The sequence below is a fragment of the Gallus gallus genome, chromosome 26, assembly GCF_016699485.2.
Source record: "Gallus gallus isolate bGalGal1 chromosome 26, bGalGal1.mat.broiler.GRCg7b, whole genome shotgun sequence".
In the NCBI taxonomy this organism is placed as follows: domain Eukaryota; kingdom Metazoa; phylum Chordata; class Aves; order Galliformes; family Phasianidae; genus Gallus; species Gallus gallus.
Genome location: NC_052557.1, coordinates 1,157,963 through 1,172,800, shown reverse-complemented (window position 1 = coordinate 1,172,800; position 14,838 = coordinate 1,157,963). Strand labels below are relative to the sequence as shown.

Here is a 14,838-nt window from a genome sequence, read left to right as displayed (position 1 = left end):
CTCCTCCCCCCTCTGAACATTCCTACATCCGAAAACCAATCATTTCCTTATAGCAACTTCTTCAACCTCCCCCCCCCCAAACCGACACAGAACCGGGCTGCAAACCCCGATCACGGCGGCATTTTGGGGCCAAAAGCACCGAACCCGCAGCGCTGAGTGCAGCGCAGTGATTTCCCCACCGCTCTGCGCCGCGGGGGCCGGGATGCGTCTCCCCCCCATCCGCTGTGGGCTGTGATTCACTGCCTATTTTCGGAGTGATTCACACCATGCAGCGGCACTGGGAGGGGGGGGGGGGGGGGGGGCTAAATTTGGGACTGCCACATCCCGGCAGCCTGAGTGGGACCCACAGTGCTGATGCACTGCGCGGAGCTATGGGGTTTTTGCTTCCTGCCCCACCTCTGGAGTCTCAGCACCCCCCCAACCCTTTTCCTATGAAGAAAACCCCCTCAGCCATCCGCAGCGATCCCGGGGAGGGGGCAACCGGGGGGGGCAGCGCTGAGTTTTATTGAAGTGGGAGTTCAAATAATAAAATGGGGATGGGAGGCGCGGGTTGGGGGGGGGGGGCTCAGGGCTGGGGGGCCGCGTGCCCCCCGAGGTAGCGCTCGCGGATCTGGGCCAGGCTGGCACTGAGGCCGCCCAACGCCTGAGCGATGCTGCGCAGCACCGCTGCCATCTCCCGGCGGCTCTCGGCGCACTCCCGGCGGAAGGCGCGCACCTCCTGCACCAGCCGCTCGTTGCAGCGGATGAGGCGCAGCTCGGCCGGGCTGAGCCGGGCGCTGCTTTCGGGGGTCCCGTCCGTCGTGCCGGGGGTTCCCCCCGTTTCGCCGCAGTCACTGAGCCGTTCGGCGTCCGGCTCGAAGATGACGCTGCCGGGGAAGTCGCAGCCCGGAGGTTCCGGCTGTATCCCCAGGTCGGGCTGGGGGGGCTGCGGGGGGCTCCAGCCCTCGCCGGGGCTGTGGGTGCTGCTGCGGGGCTGCCGATGCGCCGGGACGGTGCCGCCGTCCGTGGGGTCATGGAAGGGCTCCATCTTCACCTCCACCGGTTCCTCCTTCACCGCCTCCTCCTTCACACCTGCGCAGGACGCAGCGCTGTCACATGGCTGTCAAACACCCCCCCCCCGCCCCCGTGGCGGCCTTTGGGAGCCCCCAGCGCTGGGATTTGGGGCAGGAGGGCAGGGAGCGCTGCGCCGTGGGGACACCCAATCCCAAAGCGCTCGTGTCCCGTGTCCCCAAACACCTCCGTGCGCCCTCTGCGGGCCCCGCATCCCCCGCCCACCCCCACCCATGTCCCTCATCCCTCTATCCGCATCCCCATCCCGGCACTCCCGTGTCCTTCGTCCCTTCTCAGCCCCTTCCCACGTCCCCACCCCTGTCCCGGTCTCCCGTGTCCCTGTTTGACTCCACCACATCCCTGCCCTGGACCACGTCCCGCCACATCCCCGTCCCCATCCCCGTGTCCCCAAACCCGCGCCCCAATCCTTTTCTCCACGGCCCTATCCCCGTCCAGGCTGCAGTTCCCTATCCCATCTCCCTCTCACGGTCCCGCTGTGCCCGTCCCATCCCCACATCCCCCCCTCGGTCCCGGTCCCTACCCCATATATCCGCCCCCCATACCCACGTCCCCCCCCCGGACCCACCCCACCCCCATCCCTCTCCGAGCCCCTCACCCGTCCCAGCGCTCCCCGCCCCGTTCCCCACTCACTCCACACCCCTCCTCCCCCCGTCCATCACCCCATCCTCACCATCCCACCCCGCTCCGTTCCCGCACGCACCGCGCGGTGCCGCCCTTTCCCCTCCGAGCAGCGGCGCCGCTTCGCCGCCGCGCGGTCCCCATACGGGCGCGGGTCCGGGGCCGAGCTCGGCGGCGGCGGTGCCGGTTCCGGCGGCGGCCCCGTGGTGCCGTGCGGCGCCGGGTCGCGGTGCCGGGCCCTGCCGCTCCTGCCGGTGCCGGGTGATTTTATCGTTGGCGCGGCGGCGCAGCCCCCTCCAGCGGTTCTTCACCTCGCCGATGTCGCGCTGGTTGCGGCCGGCGGCGTTGATCTTATTGGTGATGCGCCACCAGATCTTCTGCTTCTCGTAGGCGTTCACGGTGCTGGCGGCGGCGCCGAAGAGCAGCGGTTCGTAGCGGAGCACTTCGCTCATCAGGATCTCGATCTCCTGCAGCGTGAAGTTGGGCTTCCGCTTCAGCAGCCCCCGCCGCGCCGCGCCGCCCGCCGCCGCCATGCTGCCCGCCGCCCCCTCATGCCGCCGCCCCGCCGCCCATCGCCCCCCCTTCCCCCCCCCCCACCCCGGCACCGCCGCCCCTTTGTCTGCGCCGCCGCCGCCGCCGCCGCCGCACCGAGCGGCCGCCGCCGCGGGAGCGGAGCGGGGCGGGGGGGGGGGGGGGGGCGGCAGCGCGGCGGGGCGGGGCGGGCGGCGGCACCGCGACCTCTGCCGGCGGTGCGCCCCCCGCGGTGTGGCGCCCCCTGCTGGCAGCCTCCGGTACTGCCGGGAGCGGCCCGGGCCGGTACTGCCCCGCGCGGTGTGGCGCCCCCTGGCGGTCGCGTCGTGCAGCCCCGCGGGGTATTTTCGGAGCGGCCCCGACGGCCTCACCGTGCCCACGTTTGGGCCCCCGGTGCCCGGGTCGGGGTGCTGCCGGGGCGAGCTGATCGGGATGGCTCCTTTGCGTTTGGCTGCGGGGTGCCCAGCTGGTCCCATGGTGCCCTTTGGGGTGCCCCAAGGTGCCCGGTCTGGGGTGACCGCACGGCTCCAGGGTGCCGGGTCGTAATGTCCCTATTTTGTGGCACTTGACGTGGTTATCGGCATGGTGGGGATGGGCTGACGGTGGGACTTGGTGATCTTAGAGGTCTTTTTCAACACGAAGCATCTCCAAGCGTTCCCAGTGCCCCCTCCCACGCCACCACCTGGCCCTGTCCCCAGCTTCCACGGTGTGCTGGCCGGGGGTGGCTGTCCCCCTGCTGTGTCCCTGAGGAGCACTGAAGCGTTGGGTGAAGCTTTATTGCCGATGCGGTGGCCGCGGGTGTACAGACCACGAGCGAGGCTTTGCACCAGGGCAGGCACTGCGGCCCCAAACGTATGCCCACGGTTGGTGGAGTGACACTGTGAGTGACACTACAGGTGACAGTGTTATCCCTTTCTGCTATCCCCCCCCCCCACTAAGTTCCATGGAGCACTCAGTCCCTGCATGGGGACAAATGTCCGGTAGGAGAGGTCGGGTCTCATGTCCTGCAGGGGTGGGACAGCCCTGGGGACACCCCCAGATGTGACCCCCTCTCCTGCTCCAGCTCTTCACCACCTCCCCAAATCCCTCCCCCTGCACCACCCAGTGTTCACTCCATCACCCTCCTGGCAGCATGGGGACCCCATGGGGACACACGCCATGACCACGTCCCCATGGCCCACCTGTCCCCATCCGCTCGCCTCAGGCTGGATGGGGCTGGGGGACGCAGCCCCTCAGTGCACCTCTGGCCCAATGGCACCCCCAGCCCCATTGCCACCTCCCTTCTGCCCCTCTCCCTGCATCGGGGTGGGATGTGGCAGGGGACACTCTGCCAGTCCCCCCCCATCCGTCCTCGGCGTCCCCAAGCAGTGCGGGGCGCTGTGCTGGCAACAGAAAGAGCTTGAGGGATCACAACTGTACAAACAATAAATACGAGGTCTTTCTCACGCGCCGTGGCCAACCACCACGCCGGCCCTCCTCGGGCCCGGCCCTTCCTCCATCAGTCCCAGAGAGATCTCTGCTCCTCGGCGTCGGTCACTGCAGGGTCCCCAAGGGCTTGGCACGGCGAGAGTCACGAGGAAGGCGAGCGTCTCACTCCCTACTGCAGCAGCTTTGGTAGTTCCACCTGCAGGAGGAGATGTCCCATTACCGGGCACGGATCGGTGGTGGGGGGACCCTATGTTGCCGGGGGTGCTCAGAGCTCTGGGGTCACTGTCCCTTCCTGGCCAGGCTCTGGTTGTCCCCATGCCCCAGGGCAGCATGGCCAGGGGCGCAAAGTGCCTTGGGAAAGGGAGGCTTTGCACTGGGATGGATCCCCTGACCCCATGTCCCTGTAAGGGATGGATCTCCTGACCCCATGTGCCCTCCTGGGGACTGTGCCAAGGGATGGATCTGCCCGCCCCGTGTGCTCAGCAAAGGGATCTGGGTCTGTCCCCGCCCCATGCTCTGCACCGGAACCACGGAGCCCACACTCTGTCCCCAGCACTGCCTGAATGACCTCAGCCAGCGCACCAACCCCGCGGTGCTGCCCGCAGCCGTCCCCGCCGCAGCCCCACACTCACCTTCTTGAGCTGTTTGAGGTTGCTGGAGCGGATGGCCGCCAGGAGTTGATCTCGTGAGCTCTTCTCCTGCATGGGCGCCCGGTCCCCCATCTTCCTCTGCGTGGCCGGCGAGAGCGAGTTCCTCAGGTTCTCGTTGATGAGCGGCGGGGCGAGCGGAGGAGGAGGTGGGGGCGGCACGGCGGGCGCTCCCCCCTTCTTGGGAGAGTTTTTGGGGGGCGCTTTGGGCGACGGCTGCGGGGACCCCTTGGGGGACCCCTTGGGGGCTCCGACCTTGGGCACCTCCAGCAGGTCCTTCTTCTCGCCGCGCTCCTGCGCCAGCTTCTGCTCCTGGAGGCGCTTCTGCCTCTGCCGGTCCATGTTGCGGCTCAGCAGGTTGGTGACGGTCATGCGGGGCCCGGCCAGCTCGAAGTGGTAGCCCAGCTTGAGCAGCGTGGTGTTCTCCTTCAGCAGCTTGGCGATCTCCATCTCCGTTTTACCCCCGCAGATGTGCCGCTGGTTGTGGAAGCGCAGCTCCGTCAGCGTGTCGTTCTGCAGCAGCGCCCGGAAGATGGCCAGGATGCCTTTCCCCGTGATGTGGTTGGAGTCCAGGTTGATGCTGGTCAGCACCTTGTTGGACTTCAGCATGATGGCGATGGCGAAGGCCACGTGGTCGTCGGCGCGGGTGTTGGCCAAGGCGAACAGCTTGACCACGGTGTTGAACTCCAGCGCCTCGGTGAAGCGCACCAAGGTCTCGTTGTTGATGCAGTCCGAGTTGTTCACGTTCACCTCGGTGACGTCGGCGTCGTTGTTCTTCACCTTCTCGATGAGCTCGTCGAAGATGCTGGACGCCTCGTCCTCCTTGGGCTGCTCCGGGGCGCTGCTGGGGGTGGATGTGGGGCTGCTCTGTGCCGCTGCCTTGGGCTCCTCCTTCCCCTCCGCCTCGGGCTGCTGTTTCTCCTTCCCATCCGCCTCGGATTTTTTCGAAGCTGAGCTCTTCTCCTCTTCTTTTTTCTCCTTCTCTTTCTTCTCTTCCCCTTTCTTGTCTTTTTCTGCCTCTTTCTTCGATCCCGAGCTCTTCTCTTCCCCCTTTTTGTCCTTCTCGGTGACCTTCTTCAATACCGACCTCTTTTCTTCTTCCTTTTTCTCCTTCTCTGTCTCTTTCCTTGCTGCCGGGCCCTTCCCTTCCTCCTTTTTATCCTTCCCTGCATCCTTCTTCAGTGCTGAGCCCTTCTCCTCCTCCTTTTTATCTTTCCCCGCGTCCTTCTTTAACGCTGAGCCCTTCTCTTCCTTTTTGTCCTTCTCCGCATCCCTCTTTGCCATTGAACCCTTCTCTTCCTCCTTCTTGTCCTTGCCCATCAGCTTGTTCTCCATGGCCTTCACCTTGTCGTTGATGGCTTTCCTGTCCTTGGTTTTGCTCTCAGCCTCCCCTTTAGTTTTCGGCTCCGTCTTTTGGGCACTTTCTTCCTTCTTAGACTCTTTCCCCACTCCTGTATCGCGTTTTCTGGCCAGGTCTTTGGCAGGAGCTTCCTTTCCCTTCTCTTCTCCATTCTTGACTTCCTTCTTCTCGTCCAGCCTGCTTTCCTAACAACAGAGATCACGGAGCTGTTAGCAGGTCAGGCTCCCTGAGCTCCAGCCTCACCACCCAGCTCTCAGTCACATCCCAGACATCATTGCCAGCACTGCTCCGGCACAGCCCGGCCTTGGGAAGCCCCCCCCTCCCCCCCCCATCTGGGTGCTCTCACACCGCACTGCAGTCCCTGACTGTGTCCTGCAGAGCAGAACCAAACCTGTCTCCAGGGGAGGGCTCGGTGTGAGCGCCCCTATGCAGGCAGAGCCCGCGGGACCCCGGCGTGCTGGTCCTGCAGCCCCACATTCACTTCCCCATGAACCTGGAGCGAGGCACGGGACCCACATTTTGTGGCAGCAGTGCAGCTGTGAGACCCCTCCACTCCCACTATGGGTCGGTGCTATGCAGGGATGCATCTGGCACAGGAGAATGCTCAGCGCTGGGACCAAGCCTGCAGTGCAGGGCACAACCCTGCAGCGATGCCTGCAGCTGAGTTTGGCTATTTGGGCTTCCTTCTCCCCACTCTATGCCGGGGGAGCACGTGAGGGTCAGCACTGTGCCTTGAACTCCCAAATCACAGCCAGGACCCCACAGCAGCCCCATCCCAGCTCCATGCCAGCCCCCTGGGACTGCTGTTTGGTGGGAAGAACCGGCCAGGCCAGCAGCAGCCAGCTGCAGGGACAGCGTGTACCTGGCGCACACACAGATGCCATCTGGGACGAAGCTGTTTATTTAGCTAAGAGATTTCTTGGCTCCCCAACACGGAACCTGGGCAGGAGGCACAGAGGCACGTGCCAGACCCACAGAGCCACGTCCACAGCCCCAGCAGTGGGGATGGATGGGGAGCGGGGGGTGCAGCTGCCTCGCACACTGAGCCCAGAGGTGCCTTTCAAAGGCATTTGGGGACGTCCTGGGTTGGAATTTTGAGGATGAAGGTTCCTTGCACAGCTTCCCAAGCTCTCCAGCCCTTTCTCTTCCACTCCTCAAGCTGCAGCCAGCAGCCCCAGCCCCACACCAGGTGCTCCAAAAAGCCTTCTCCTTTCCGGCCCATGCTGTGCAGCTCGGTGATGGGCTGGGGGCTCCCCAGGACAAAGCAGAGTGAAGGCTTTGGCCAAGAATGAGCAGATCTTGAAGAAAGGGAGGAAAACTCTGGGGGAAAGGAGCTGCAAAACCTTCCATACTTAGAGGAGGCAATGGAATTCTCCAAATAAGACAAAACCAGAGTGAAATAATCAGCCCTGCAAGGCAAAGCCATATCTCTTATCTTGTTATCACATCGTTAGTGCTGTTATCATTAAAGCAACTGGGCCCTAATCTGCTGCCACATGTCCAGGGCAGAGGGAAAGGGGAAGGGGAGGGGGAAGGTGAAATGGAAAGGGAAGGGAAGGGGGGTAGGGAAGGGGAAAGGAGGGATGCACGTGTTCCCTGCTCCTCCCTTTGCCTCCCGCAGCATGGCCGGGGCCATCCCCACAGCCCCTCCATGGCCACCTTCAGCCCATATTTACCTTGGGCACCCAGGGACAGGCGCTCAGCACCCCTCCATGCCATCCCCTCCCCTGCAAGCATGATTATGAGGGGAATATTTTTACACTGCGTGTCAGACCTTTAAAAATAAGCCTAATGAAAACAGCCTGGTACTGGGCTGATTAATCACCAGTGTTTTGATGAACTGAAATGCCTTCCCGTTTCCTCTAAATAGACTAAAATGAGCATTGCCATTGCTTGTTAGCATTTGCAACCCTCAAACCCACTCAGATGCTTCCTTAAAAGGCAAAGCAGGCCGGGAACTTCTTGCCTGGAATCCGAGCGCTCGCAGCCCAGTGTGAGCAGATGGGACCGGGCTGTGCACTGAGCCCTGTGCTGAGCTGCCATGGGGCTGTGGGAGAGCAAAGGGCTGCACCCTGCACCTGGAGCCCCATTGCATGGGTTGGGGTGGAGAACAGCGTGGATCCGGGCGTCTGGGGTTGGGAGGTGGCAGGGATGCGGATCGCCCCGCTGTGCACAGAATTGGGTGCACGGTGAATGGGGGGCTCCTGGGGTGGGCTGGGGGTCACGGGGGCTCTCCAAATCCATGCTCAAGTGGAGGGAAGGAGCAACTGGCACGGTGCTGCTGCAGCATCAATCCCTGGCAGAGGGGAGCAGGAGAAATGCATTAGCAGAATAAATGTTTGGCTTTGGAGGGGGCCAGCTCACAGCAACGAGCAGCTATTTGCGGAGGCATGTCCTGGGAAGAGGCACTCATGGGCAGCATCACAGTGCTGGGCTGCCTGCCCTGCTGCAGCGGCCACGTGCTCGGGTCAGCGGCGAACACAGCGTGAGCCATGGGGAGATGTGCCATGGAGAGCTGTGCCGTGGGGAGCTCTGCCTTGAGGAGCTGTACCCCATCAACGACACGAGAACACACCAACTGCCAGCACTGCTGGGAAGTGGGGGTGGGGGGGGGCTCCAAAGGGGCTCCGGGTGCTGTTTGCTATGGGGGGGCAATGAGGATGTGGGCACTGAGCAGAGGGACACGGTGCTGTGTGCAGCCGTGGGGATGTCTGTTCTTGAGGAGCACTGGGGGAGCACACAGCTCTCCTGCACCACAGTGCACCAAGGAGCAGCTGAACTCCATTAACCCAGGAACAATTTTAGCCACGCTGGTGAACTTCTGCACCCAGTGGGCCCGGGGGTCTCCTCGTGACTCTCTCCCTCCCCACCAACAATGCTGGCTGAGCCATTTCTGCATGCTGGCTTTGGCCAGGACCTGCTGCGTCCACACAGAACTGTGCTCTATGCACCAGATCCCTTCAGAGCTGCAGCACAAATCCTGCACCATGAGAACACCCCCTCCCCCCAGCCCTGCTGTCATAACAACCCCCCTGCAGCCAACAGGACAGTTTTGCAGCCCATGGGAACCGTGCAAATCCCAAGTGGCAGAGGGGATTTTGGGGCACGGAGCAGCACACATCCTGCCTGCATGCAGCCAGAGGCTGCAGGGCGCACCCACACCCCCATCCTGCAGCTCAGCCATGGCAGAAGGGGTGAGGGAGCTGGGCATAAGGCACGTGGAGCTCCCAGGACACGGGGATGTCCCCTGCTGTCCCAACACAGCTCGTTTTGCCCTCGATGCTCCCGTCCCACCTCAGCCATCGCTGTCACTTTAATGAGATGTCCTATTGTCCCCTTCCCTTCTGGCCCAGCCTTCCTGACCCCAGTGCTGGCCGCATCCTCGCCCTTCCCAGGCCAACGCTCCTTCTGAGATGCAGTGCTGTCCTCTGGGGACCGGTCGGCTCCTGGCCATGACTTTTGCCTTGCTTTGCCTTCATTGGTGAATTACAGCAGATAACAAAAGTCTCCACGGCATTCCCCTGAATAGCACAGCCCCATCTCGTCTACAGTGACACGCAGCCATTTCCCCAGGAGCCCTTAGAGCTGCTGGGTACTTTGCAAATGGGAAGTCTCATTCTCTGCCAAAAGCTGGTTTTAGTAGCCTGGGTATTCCTCTTCCACGCGTTGCTTCCCAGCACAGACCAAAGGGGATATTCCCAAGCTGAGGCCGCTCTTCTGCTCATCCCCTCTCCATCTGGGGCTGCAAGGGGCAAGGTGTGCATCTCCAAGCCCTCCTTTGGATACTTCATTTGCAGCAGGCTGAAGGAGGATTGAGGAGAGCGACAAGCAGGAAGGGATGGAGCACTGCACCGCGCCGTGCTGCTGCCTGTAGACGCCTCCTCCCTGCCAGGACCTGCACATGGAATGCTGTGGTGGCTGCTGGTGGCACCCGGCTGCTATTCCCACCATGGCAAAGCCTGGGGGTGGGCAGCACGGCTGATTTGTACCGGCTCTGAGCTGCAGAGCCCACTGCAGCACACAAACAATGGTGTCACACTGCTAACAAGAGCGAGACGTCACCGACTGGAGCTCTTTTCCTGCTCCCTATATCTCCTTATCAGCAAAACATAAACAGACAATAAAGCTCCCCGCCTGTGGCAGCTCGGCCCATATAAGCCCAACGCTCCTAACATCTCCACGGGTTTGCCTGCATCCCCGTTGTGCTTTATGTAAATGCAGAGCTCTCCTGCTCACTGGCGGTGCTGCAGGCTGAGCAGAAGCACAGCACTTTGCCCACTCGTGCCCTTAGATGGGCCGGGTGCCTGGCAGGCACACAGCGCCCCTGGCACCAACGTGAGCCACGGGAAGAGCACCAGCCTGGAAACGATGCTCCTCTTCTCATCTGGCTGAGTGAAAGGCAGAGCCCGGGGGCAGCGGCGGTCCTTGGGAGGGGGGTGGGTTGATAAACAGAGCTTAAATGCAGCTGCGTTAGTCACAGAGCAGTGGGATGCTTCAGGAATGATACAAGCGCTGCTTTGCCCTCGGTTACGATTCCCCTCCAGTCTGTCCTGGCTATGCAAATCCACTGCTTGTTTTGTTTCCAGATGGTTCCACGGACAACCAACGAGATTTGGCCACGAATATGAACCCAAAATGCCATCTTGGTCCTCTGCGCTGTCACAGAGGGGTTCCCCAGCAGGGACCTCACCTGGCTGCGTACCCACGAGTGGGACACTGTTTGCTCTCAGTGGTTAAACACCACCAGTGAGCCTCAGCCCACGTGTGCACAGCCCAGCAGCCAGGGAGGAAGGACAGAGGGGTTTGTGGGAGGCCACCCCATGGAGCTCGGAAGAGGCAAGCTGCAAGGATCCCAGGTGACAGCAGCTCAGTTGAGCACACTGCTCAACGCCTCTGCTTCAGAACAACACCACATTCCCAGCATGGACTTCTCTCGCTGTGTCTTTGCAATTAGAGACCCCATTTACCCCTTGGTGAGCATTGCCAACCTGCCCTCCCTGGAGGCACAGGGAAGGGTGCATCCGAAGAGCAGCACAGCACCAAGCACTCGCCGGCAGTAGGAAATGAAGATTAATTAATTAATGCATCGCCCAGCTATGCGTTTGGCCGTGCGGCGCAGAGAAGTCAGGGCAAAGCTCACATCTATTTTGGGCTGTTTATAAACTGCCTCCTGGTTACCCAAGTTTGCCCTTTTCATCACAGAGAGAGGCTGTGTTGTTGTGGAGTCACAACAGTTCCTGATCCGACCCCCCCTTCCTGCTTTTAGGAGGGAATTGGGGTGCCTGGAGCGGGGCTGAAACTGAGCAGGCAGAGCTGGGAGACCAGCAGGACCCAAACCCTTCCCCTTAAAACGCCCCGCTTCCCGCTTTGGCAAAGCTCTGCACATCCTAATGCACACTGAGGGGAGGAAGGGATGGGCGTCAGACCCTCAGTGCTCCACAGCTCTCAGCCAAGGGAAGGCCTTGCAGGCAGAGCTCTGGCAGCCGGGGGCAGTGAGCCAAGGAGGGGAATTGCTCCCCCAGCCCACGCCGAGCACCGCATATAGAAGTGATGGCTGTGGCGTCCACACGGCCAGGGGGGAGCTGGGAGAGCTGCTTAACCCCTTGTGCGGGACTCCAAGAGAAACCTGCCCTTCTCATCTCTCCCTCTTTGCATCCCGGCTGCAGCCGGGCCCTGGTCAGGATGGGGGCTCCGTGGCAGAACAGAACAGCACAGCATCCCGAGCTGCAGGGGACAGCAGGAATTATGGGATGCATCCCCAGGCTGAACACACTGCTCCCCTGTCATCTCCTTGTATTCCAACATCGGATGGATGGTCTGCCTGGTTTACTGAGCGTAGGTAACGTGTGAGCTCCCTGCAAGGGACTTACCACTATTAGAATCGCATACATCACTATATGCCATAACGTTTCATTACCCAGCCTGTTTCATAGGACCAGTTTCCAGCACGTTAACTTTGGTGCCCCAATGCAGCCCTGCAGGATCACTGCCTCCATTCCCTTCTCCAGCATTCTGGCTCAGCCTGCCGTGGAAAGCGAGGGAAACCAAATGCTTCCCAGCCTCCCCCGCACTGAGTGCATACCAAATATTCTTAGTGCAGAGGTTAATAAATGTTGCAGGGAAGCGGGACCGGCTGCCAACGAGGCAAGGCATGGATGTATGGGATGAGGGCTGGAACGACATTTCGTCACCCCAATCTTAGAGGATTCACCCGATGCAGGGAAGGAGGTAAAGGGACCCAAGCCAAAAGAAAAGAATGGGTTTGAGCTGGATGATGAACGGGAAGGAAACGGCTCAGAGCAAATCCAGCTTCTTGGGGTGATTCCCACCAAGCAGCCAACTTCTCCCCTCTGTTACTCCACAGGGAGCAGAGGCTGCTGAAGCCCCCAGCCCTGCCCACAGGCAAGGAGAAGCCCCGTGAGAGCAGCTTTGGCTTTCGGATAGCTCCCCAAAGCCCCTTCTGGCTGCCAGCTCCCTGCCCCATCCCCCGGCCTGCCCACCACCCCCCAACGAGCCCCTCCAAGCAGCTCCCACACACAGCCGTGCCCGAAGAGCAGCACAGCGTGGGGAGCCTGGACTCACATCCACCGCCTGCTCCCTTTGGAGGCGCTTCCTGGGCTCCTTCCCGTGGTGGTTGAGCACCGCATCGCAGTTCTGCGTGCCGCCCGGGGCCACGTCTGCTTGCTTCTGCTCCGCAGGGATGCTTCCATCGGAATCCACCACATCCAACTCCTTCTCCAGCTCCTCCATCTCCTCCGGAGACAGAGTTGACAGCAAGCTGTCGATGTCCGGATCTTCGCTCACCTGTCGCCGATATTTGGCGACTTTGGACATCTTGGCCCTTTGGCGAGACACGGTTGCGGTTGTTGCGGTACCCAAAGCAGGAGGAAAAAGCCAGAGCCGAGGCTCTCACACAGCTTCCCACAGCAGGTGCTGAAGTGTTAAAGCTCAGCTCTGCAGCCCGGGGTACGGTGCTGATGGAGACGGGACATCCCTCGGCACAAGGGTTGGCCAATGGAGCCCAGCGGGAGGCGGGGAATGGTGCTGTCGGGGGAGCCTGAAACCCGAGGACATTCCAGGGAACCATGCAGAGCTGCATGACCAAATTTAGTCCGGAGCATTTAGCCTTTTAAAGGCAATGGGCCAACGGAGGGAGAAAAACAGGCAAAAATGCACGCAAGCTGGCAGGCTGGGGAGCTGGGGGTTGGGGGCACATCCTGGCCCGAGGGTAACAGGGTCAGCCTCACCCCCGAGCCCCCCTGCTTACAGGAGGGCAGATTCAGGAGCTTGGTGCTGTGCTCCTGCCAGCTCTGGGCTGGAAGCAGCAGCAGTGTGCCCAGCCTTGAGCTTCTTCCACCCCTATCCCAGTGATCCCCAGCATCTGTGGGGTCAGCCTGTCAGGGAGGGGCTGGCGGGGCTGCTGGTGCAGACTGCTTTCTGCACAGAGGATGTGCAAAGCCTGGCAGACATCAGCACTGCGTGCCCACCCGGCTCTGCTCCGTGGGTCTGAGCCCAGCACCGGCCCTGGGCTGCTTGGTCAGTGCTTCTGTACATTCCCCATCCTCTGCAGGGGTTTCTGCAGCTGCTCTTTATCACAGCTCCCCCATTCCCCATTGCCCAAACCCACAGACATCCCTCCTTCTGCACAGGCTGAATTCCTGACTGTCTTCTGCTTCTGGTCCAGGCGGTGTCCTAAGCCCAGGCTTTGCCTGGAGGCACCTACTTTCCATCCACCTAATCCATACAGAAGCTCCCTGGCATCTGCAAGTTCTCCCAGAGGGACGTGGCAGATGTGCTCTTTCTCTCCAAGTTTTAAAGCAGCTTTACCCCACACACCACATTTTGTACCCATTCGACACGCTGCCGGCTTCGCCCTTTTTCTTCATTCCTTATCAACCCCCTGGTATTTACTGCCTGCTCTCACATCTCTCTCCTAGCCCATGCGAGCAGCCCTCTGGTCTCCTCCACTGGAATGAGCTCTCCTAAGGTTTTCCTCACCAGCCCAATTACTCTCCCTGCTGTCTGGCAGCTCAGATCTCACCCCACACAGACACGGGGTGCTCCAGGTGGGCCTCCTGGCGCCTCGTGCTGCAGCCCAGACATTCCCCATCTGGATGGGAAACGCAGACTGCTTGCAGTCTAGGATTTCTCTTATCTCCAGCATTGCAGCACTCGGCTCCCGCTCATAGCCTTCCTATGATTCAGACACACAACCGAGATTGTTTCCAGATTGGGGAAGGAACTGTTGTTTCTAGTTTCCAAGTGCATAGCCTTAAACATTGCGCTGCTGCATTTCATCCCACGTCAGCCCATCACTCCTATCTCCCCGCTGCCCTGTGCTCCCCATCCACACCGAGCACAGTGATGCCAGGGAACGTGGCATGCTCAGCAAACGCTGCCAGCACTCCTCAGACCTGTGCTATGGACGGATCCCTCCAAGCTGTTTTATCTGCCCTTTCCTTCAGAGCCTGGAGGAGGGAAGGCTGAGCCCCCGATCTTTGCATGTCACAACGTGTCCCTGCAAAGCAAGCAGTACCTCCGAGCTGCAGCTCTTCCCAGCCTCTCAAGTAGGAGCTGCTGCCCTCCCAAACCCAACCTCAGCCCCACACCAAACCTCCCCTTGAAAGACACCTGCTCCCTCCCTGCAGCCTGCTCCACGTCACTGCTGTCCCCAGCTGGCCTGCAGGAGTCCCTTTGGTGATGGGCCTCTGCGGGCCCCCCGCAGAGTGGGACCCCCCCCGCAGTGCCACCCCCCGCAGGTGGGACAAGGCTGGGCAGGGCAGAGGAAGCTGATAACGTGCACCAAGGGCAGGGTCGTACAGCTGTGTGCATCAGTGCAGGTTGGGAGCTGAGCTGCCGGAAAGGAGCTCTGCAGAAAAGGACCTGGGGGTCCTGGCAGACCCACGGCAGACCAGAGCCAGGTTCCTGTGCAACCCGTGGTACCGTAAGGCTGGGGAGGTGGGCTGGGGGAGCTCCGGAGGTCCCTTCAAATCCTCTCTGTGATTTTGCAACCCTTCCCTCTCCCAGAGCCACACCACCACCTCCCGGCCGTGCCCACCGCTGCAGCACCGCTTCCCCGCATTCTTCAACGGGGACAAACGTGGCAGCACCGCGTGGGGAGCTGCGTTTGCAACGACTGCAGCGGCTGCAGCCCGTCCCATCGCTCCAGCCCGTAATTTATTA

The 14,838-nt window shown here is 61.5% G+C and overlaps 2 protein-coding genes across 3 annotated transcripts; both read right to left on the bottom strand.

Moving 5' to 3' along the window:
- Window positions 1–471: 471 nt before the first annotated feature.
- Window positions 472–2,456, bottom strand: LOC107055157 (myb-related transcription factor, partner of profilin-like). 2 transcript variants are annotated; one of them, XM_015298792.4, is made up of 2 exons: window positions 1,742–2,456; window positions 472–1,071 (listed from the first exon to the last, which is right to left on the bottom strand). In XM_015298792.4, the coding sequence occupies exons 1-2, from the start codon at window positions 2,220–2,222 to the stop codon at window positions 566–568; spliced, it is 987 nt and encodes a 328-aa protein (XP_015154278.3). In that variant the 5' UTR covers window positions 2,223–2,456; the 3' UTR covers window positions 472–565. The 2 variants fall into 2 exon arrangements, with proteins under 2 accessions (XP_015154278.3, XP_015154279.3); XM_015298793.4 differs by having other exon boundaries at window positions 1,772–2,456.
- A 519-nt stretch (window positions 2,457–2,975) lies between these two features.
- Window positions 2,976–12,605, bottom strand: LMOD1 (leiomodin 1). The gene is made up of 3 exons (XM_004934868.5): window positions 12,238–12,605; window positions 4,281–5,840; window positions 2,976–3,844 (listed from the first exon to the last, which is right to left on the bottom strand). Exons 1-3 carry the CDS (start codon window positions 12,487–12,489, stop codon window positions 3,818–3,820), a joined length of 1,839 nt encoding a protein of 612 aa, XP_004934925.2. The 5' UTR covers window positions 12,490–12,605; the 3' UTR covers window positions 2,976–3,817.
- Window positions 12,606–14,838: the final 2,233 nt, after the last annotated feature.

Coding starts and splice junctions, on each gene's coding strand:
- LMOD1 (XM_004934868.5), bottom strand. CDS start 12,489: ATGTCCAAAGTCGCCAAATATCGGCGACAGGTGAGCGAAGATCCGGAC. Junction 5,841..12,237: donor AAAGGGAGCAGGCGGTGGAT/GTGAGTCCAGGC, acceptor CTCTGTTGTTAG/GAAAGCAGGCTGGACGAGAA. Junction 3,845..4,280: donor ACCTCAAACAGCTCAAGAAG/GTGAGTGTGGGG, acceptor CTCCTCCTGCAG/GTGGAACTACCAAAGCTGCT.
- LOC107055157 (XM_015298792.4), bottom strand. CDS start 2,222: ATGGCGGCGGCGGGCGGCGCGGCGCGGCGGGGGCTGCTGAAGCGGAAG. Junction 1,072..1,741: donor GAACGGAGCGGGGTGGGATG/GTGAGGATGGGG, acceptor CGTCCTGCGCAG/GTGTGAAGGAGGAGGCGGTG.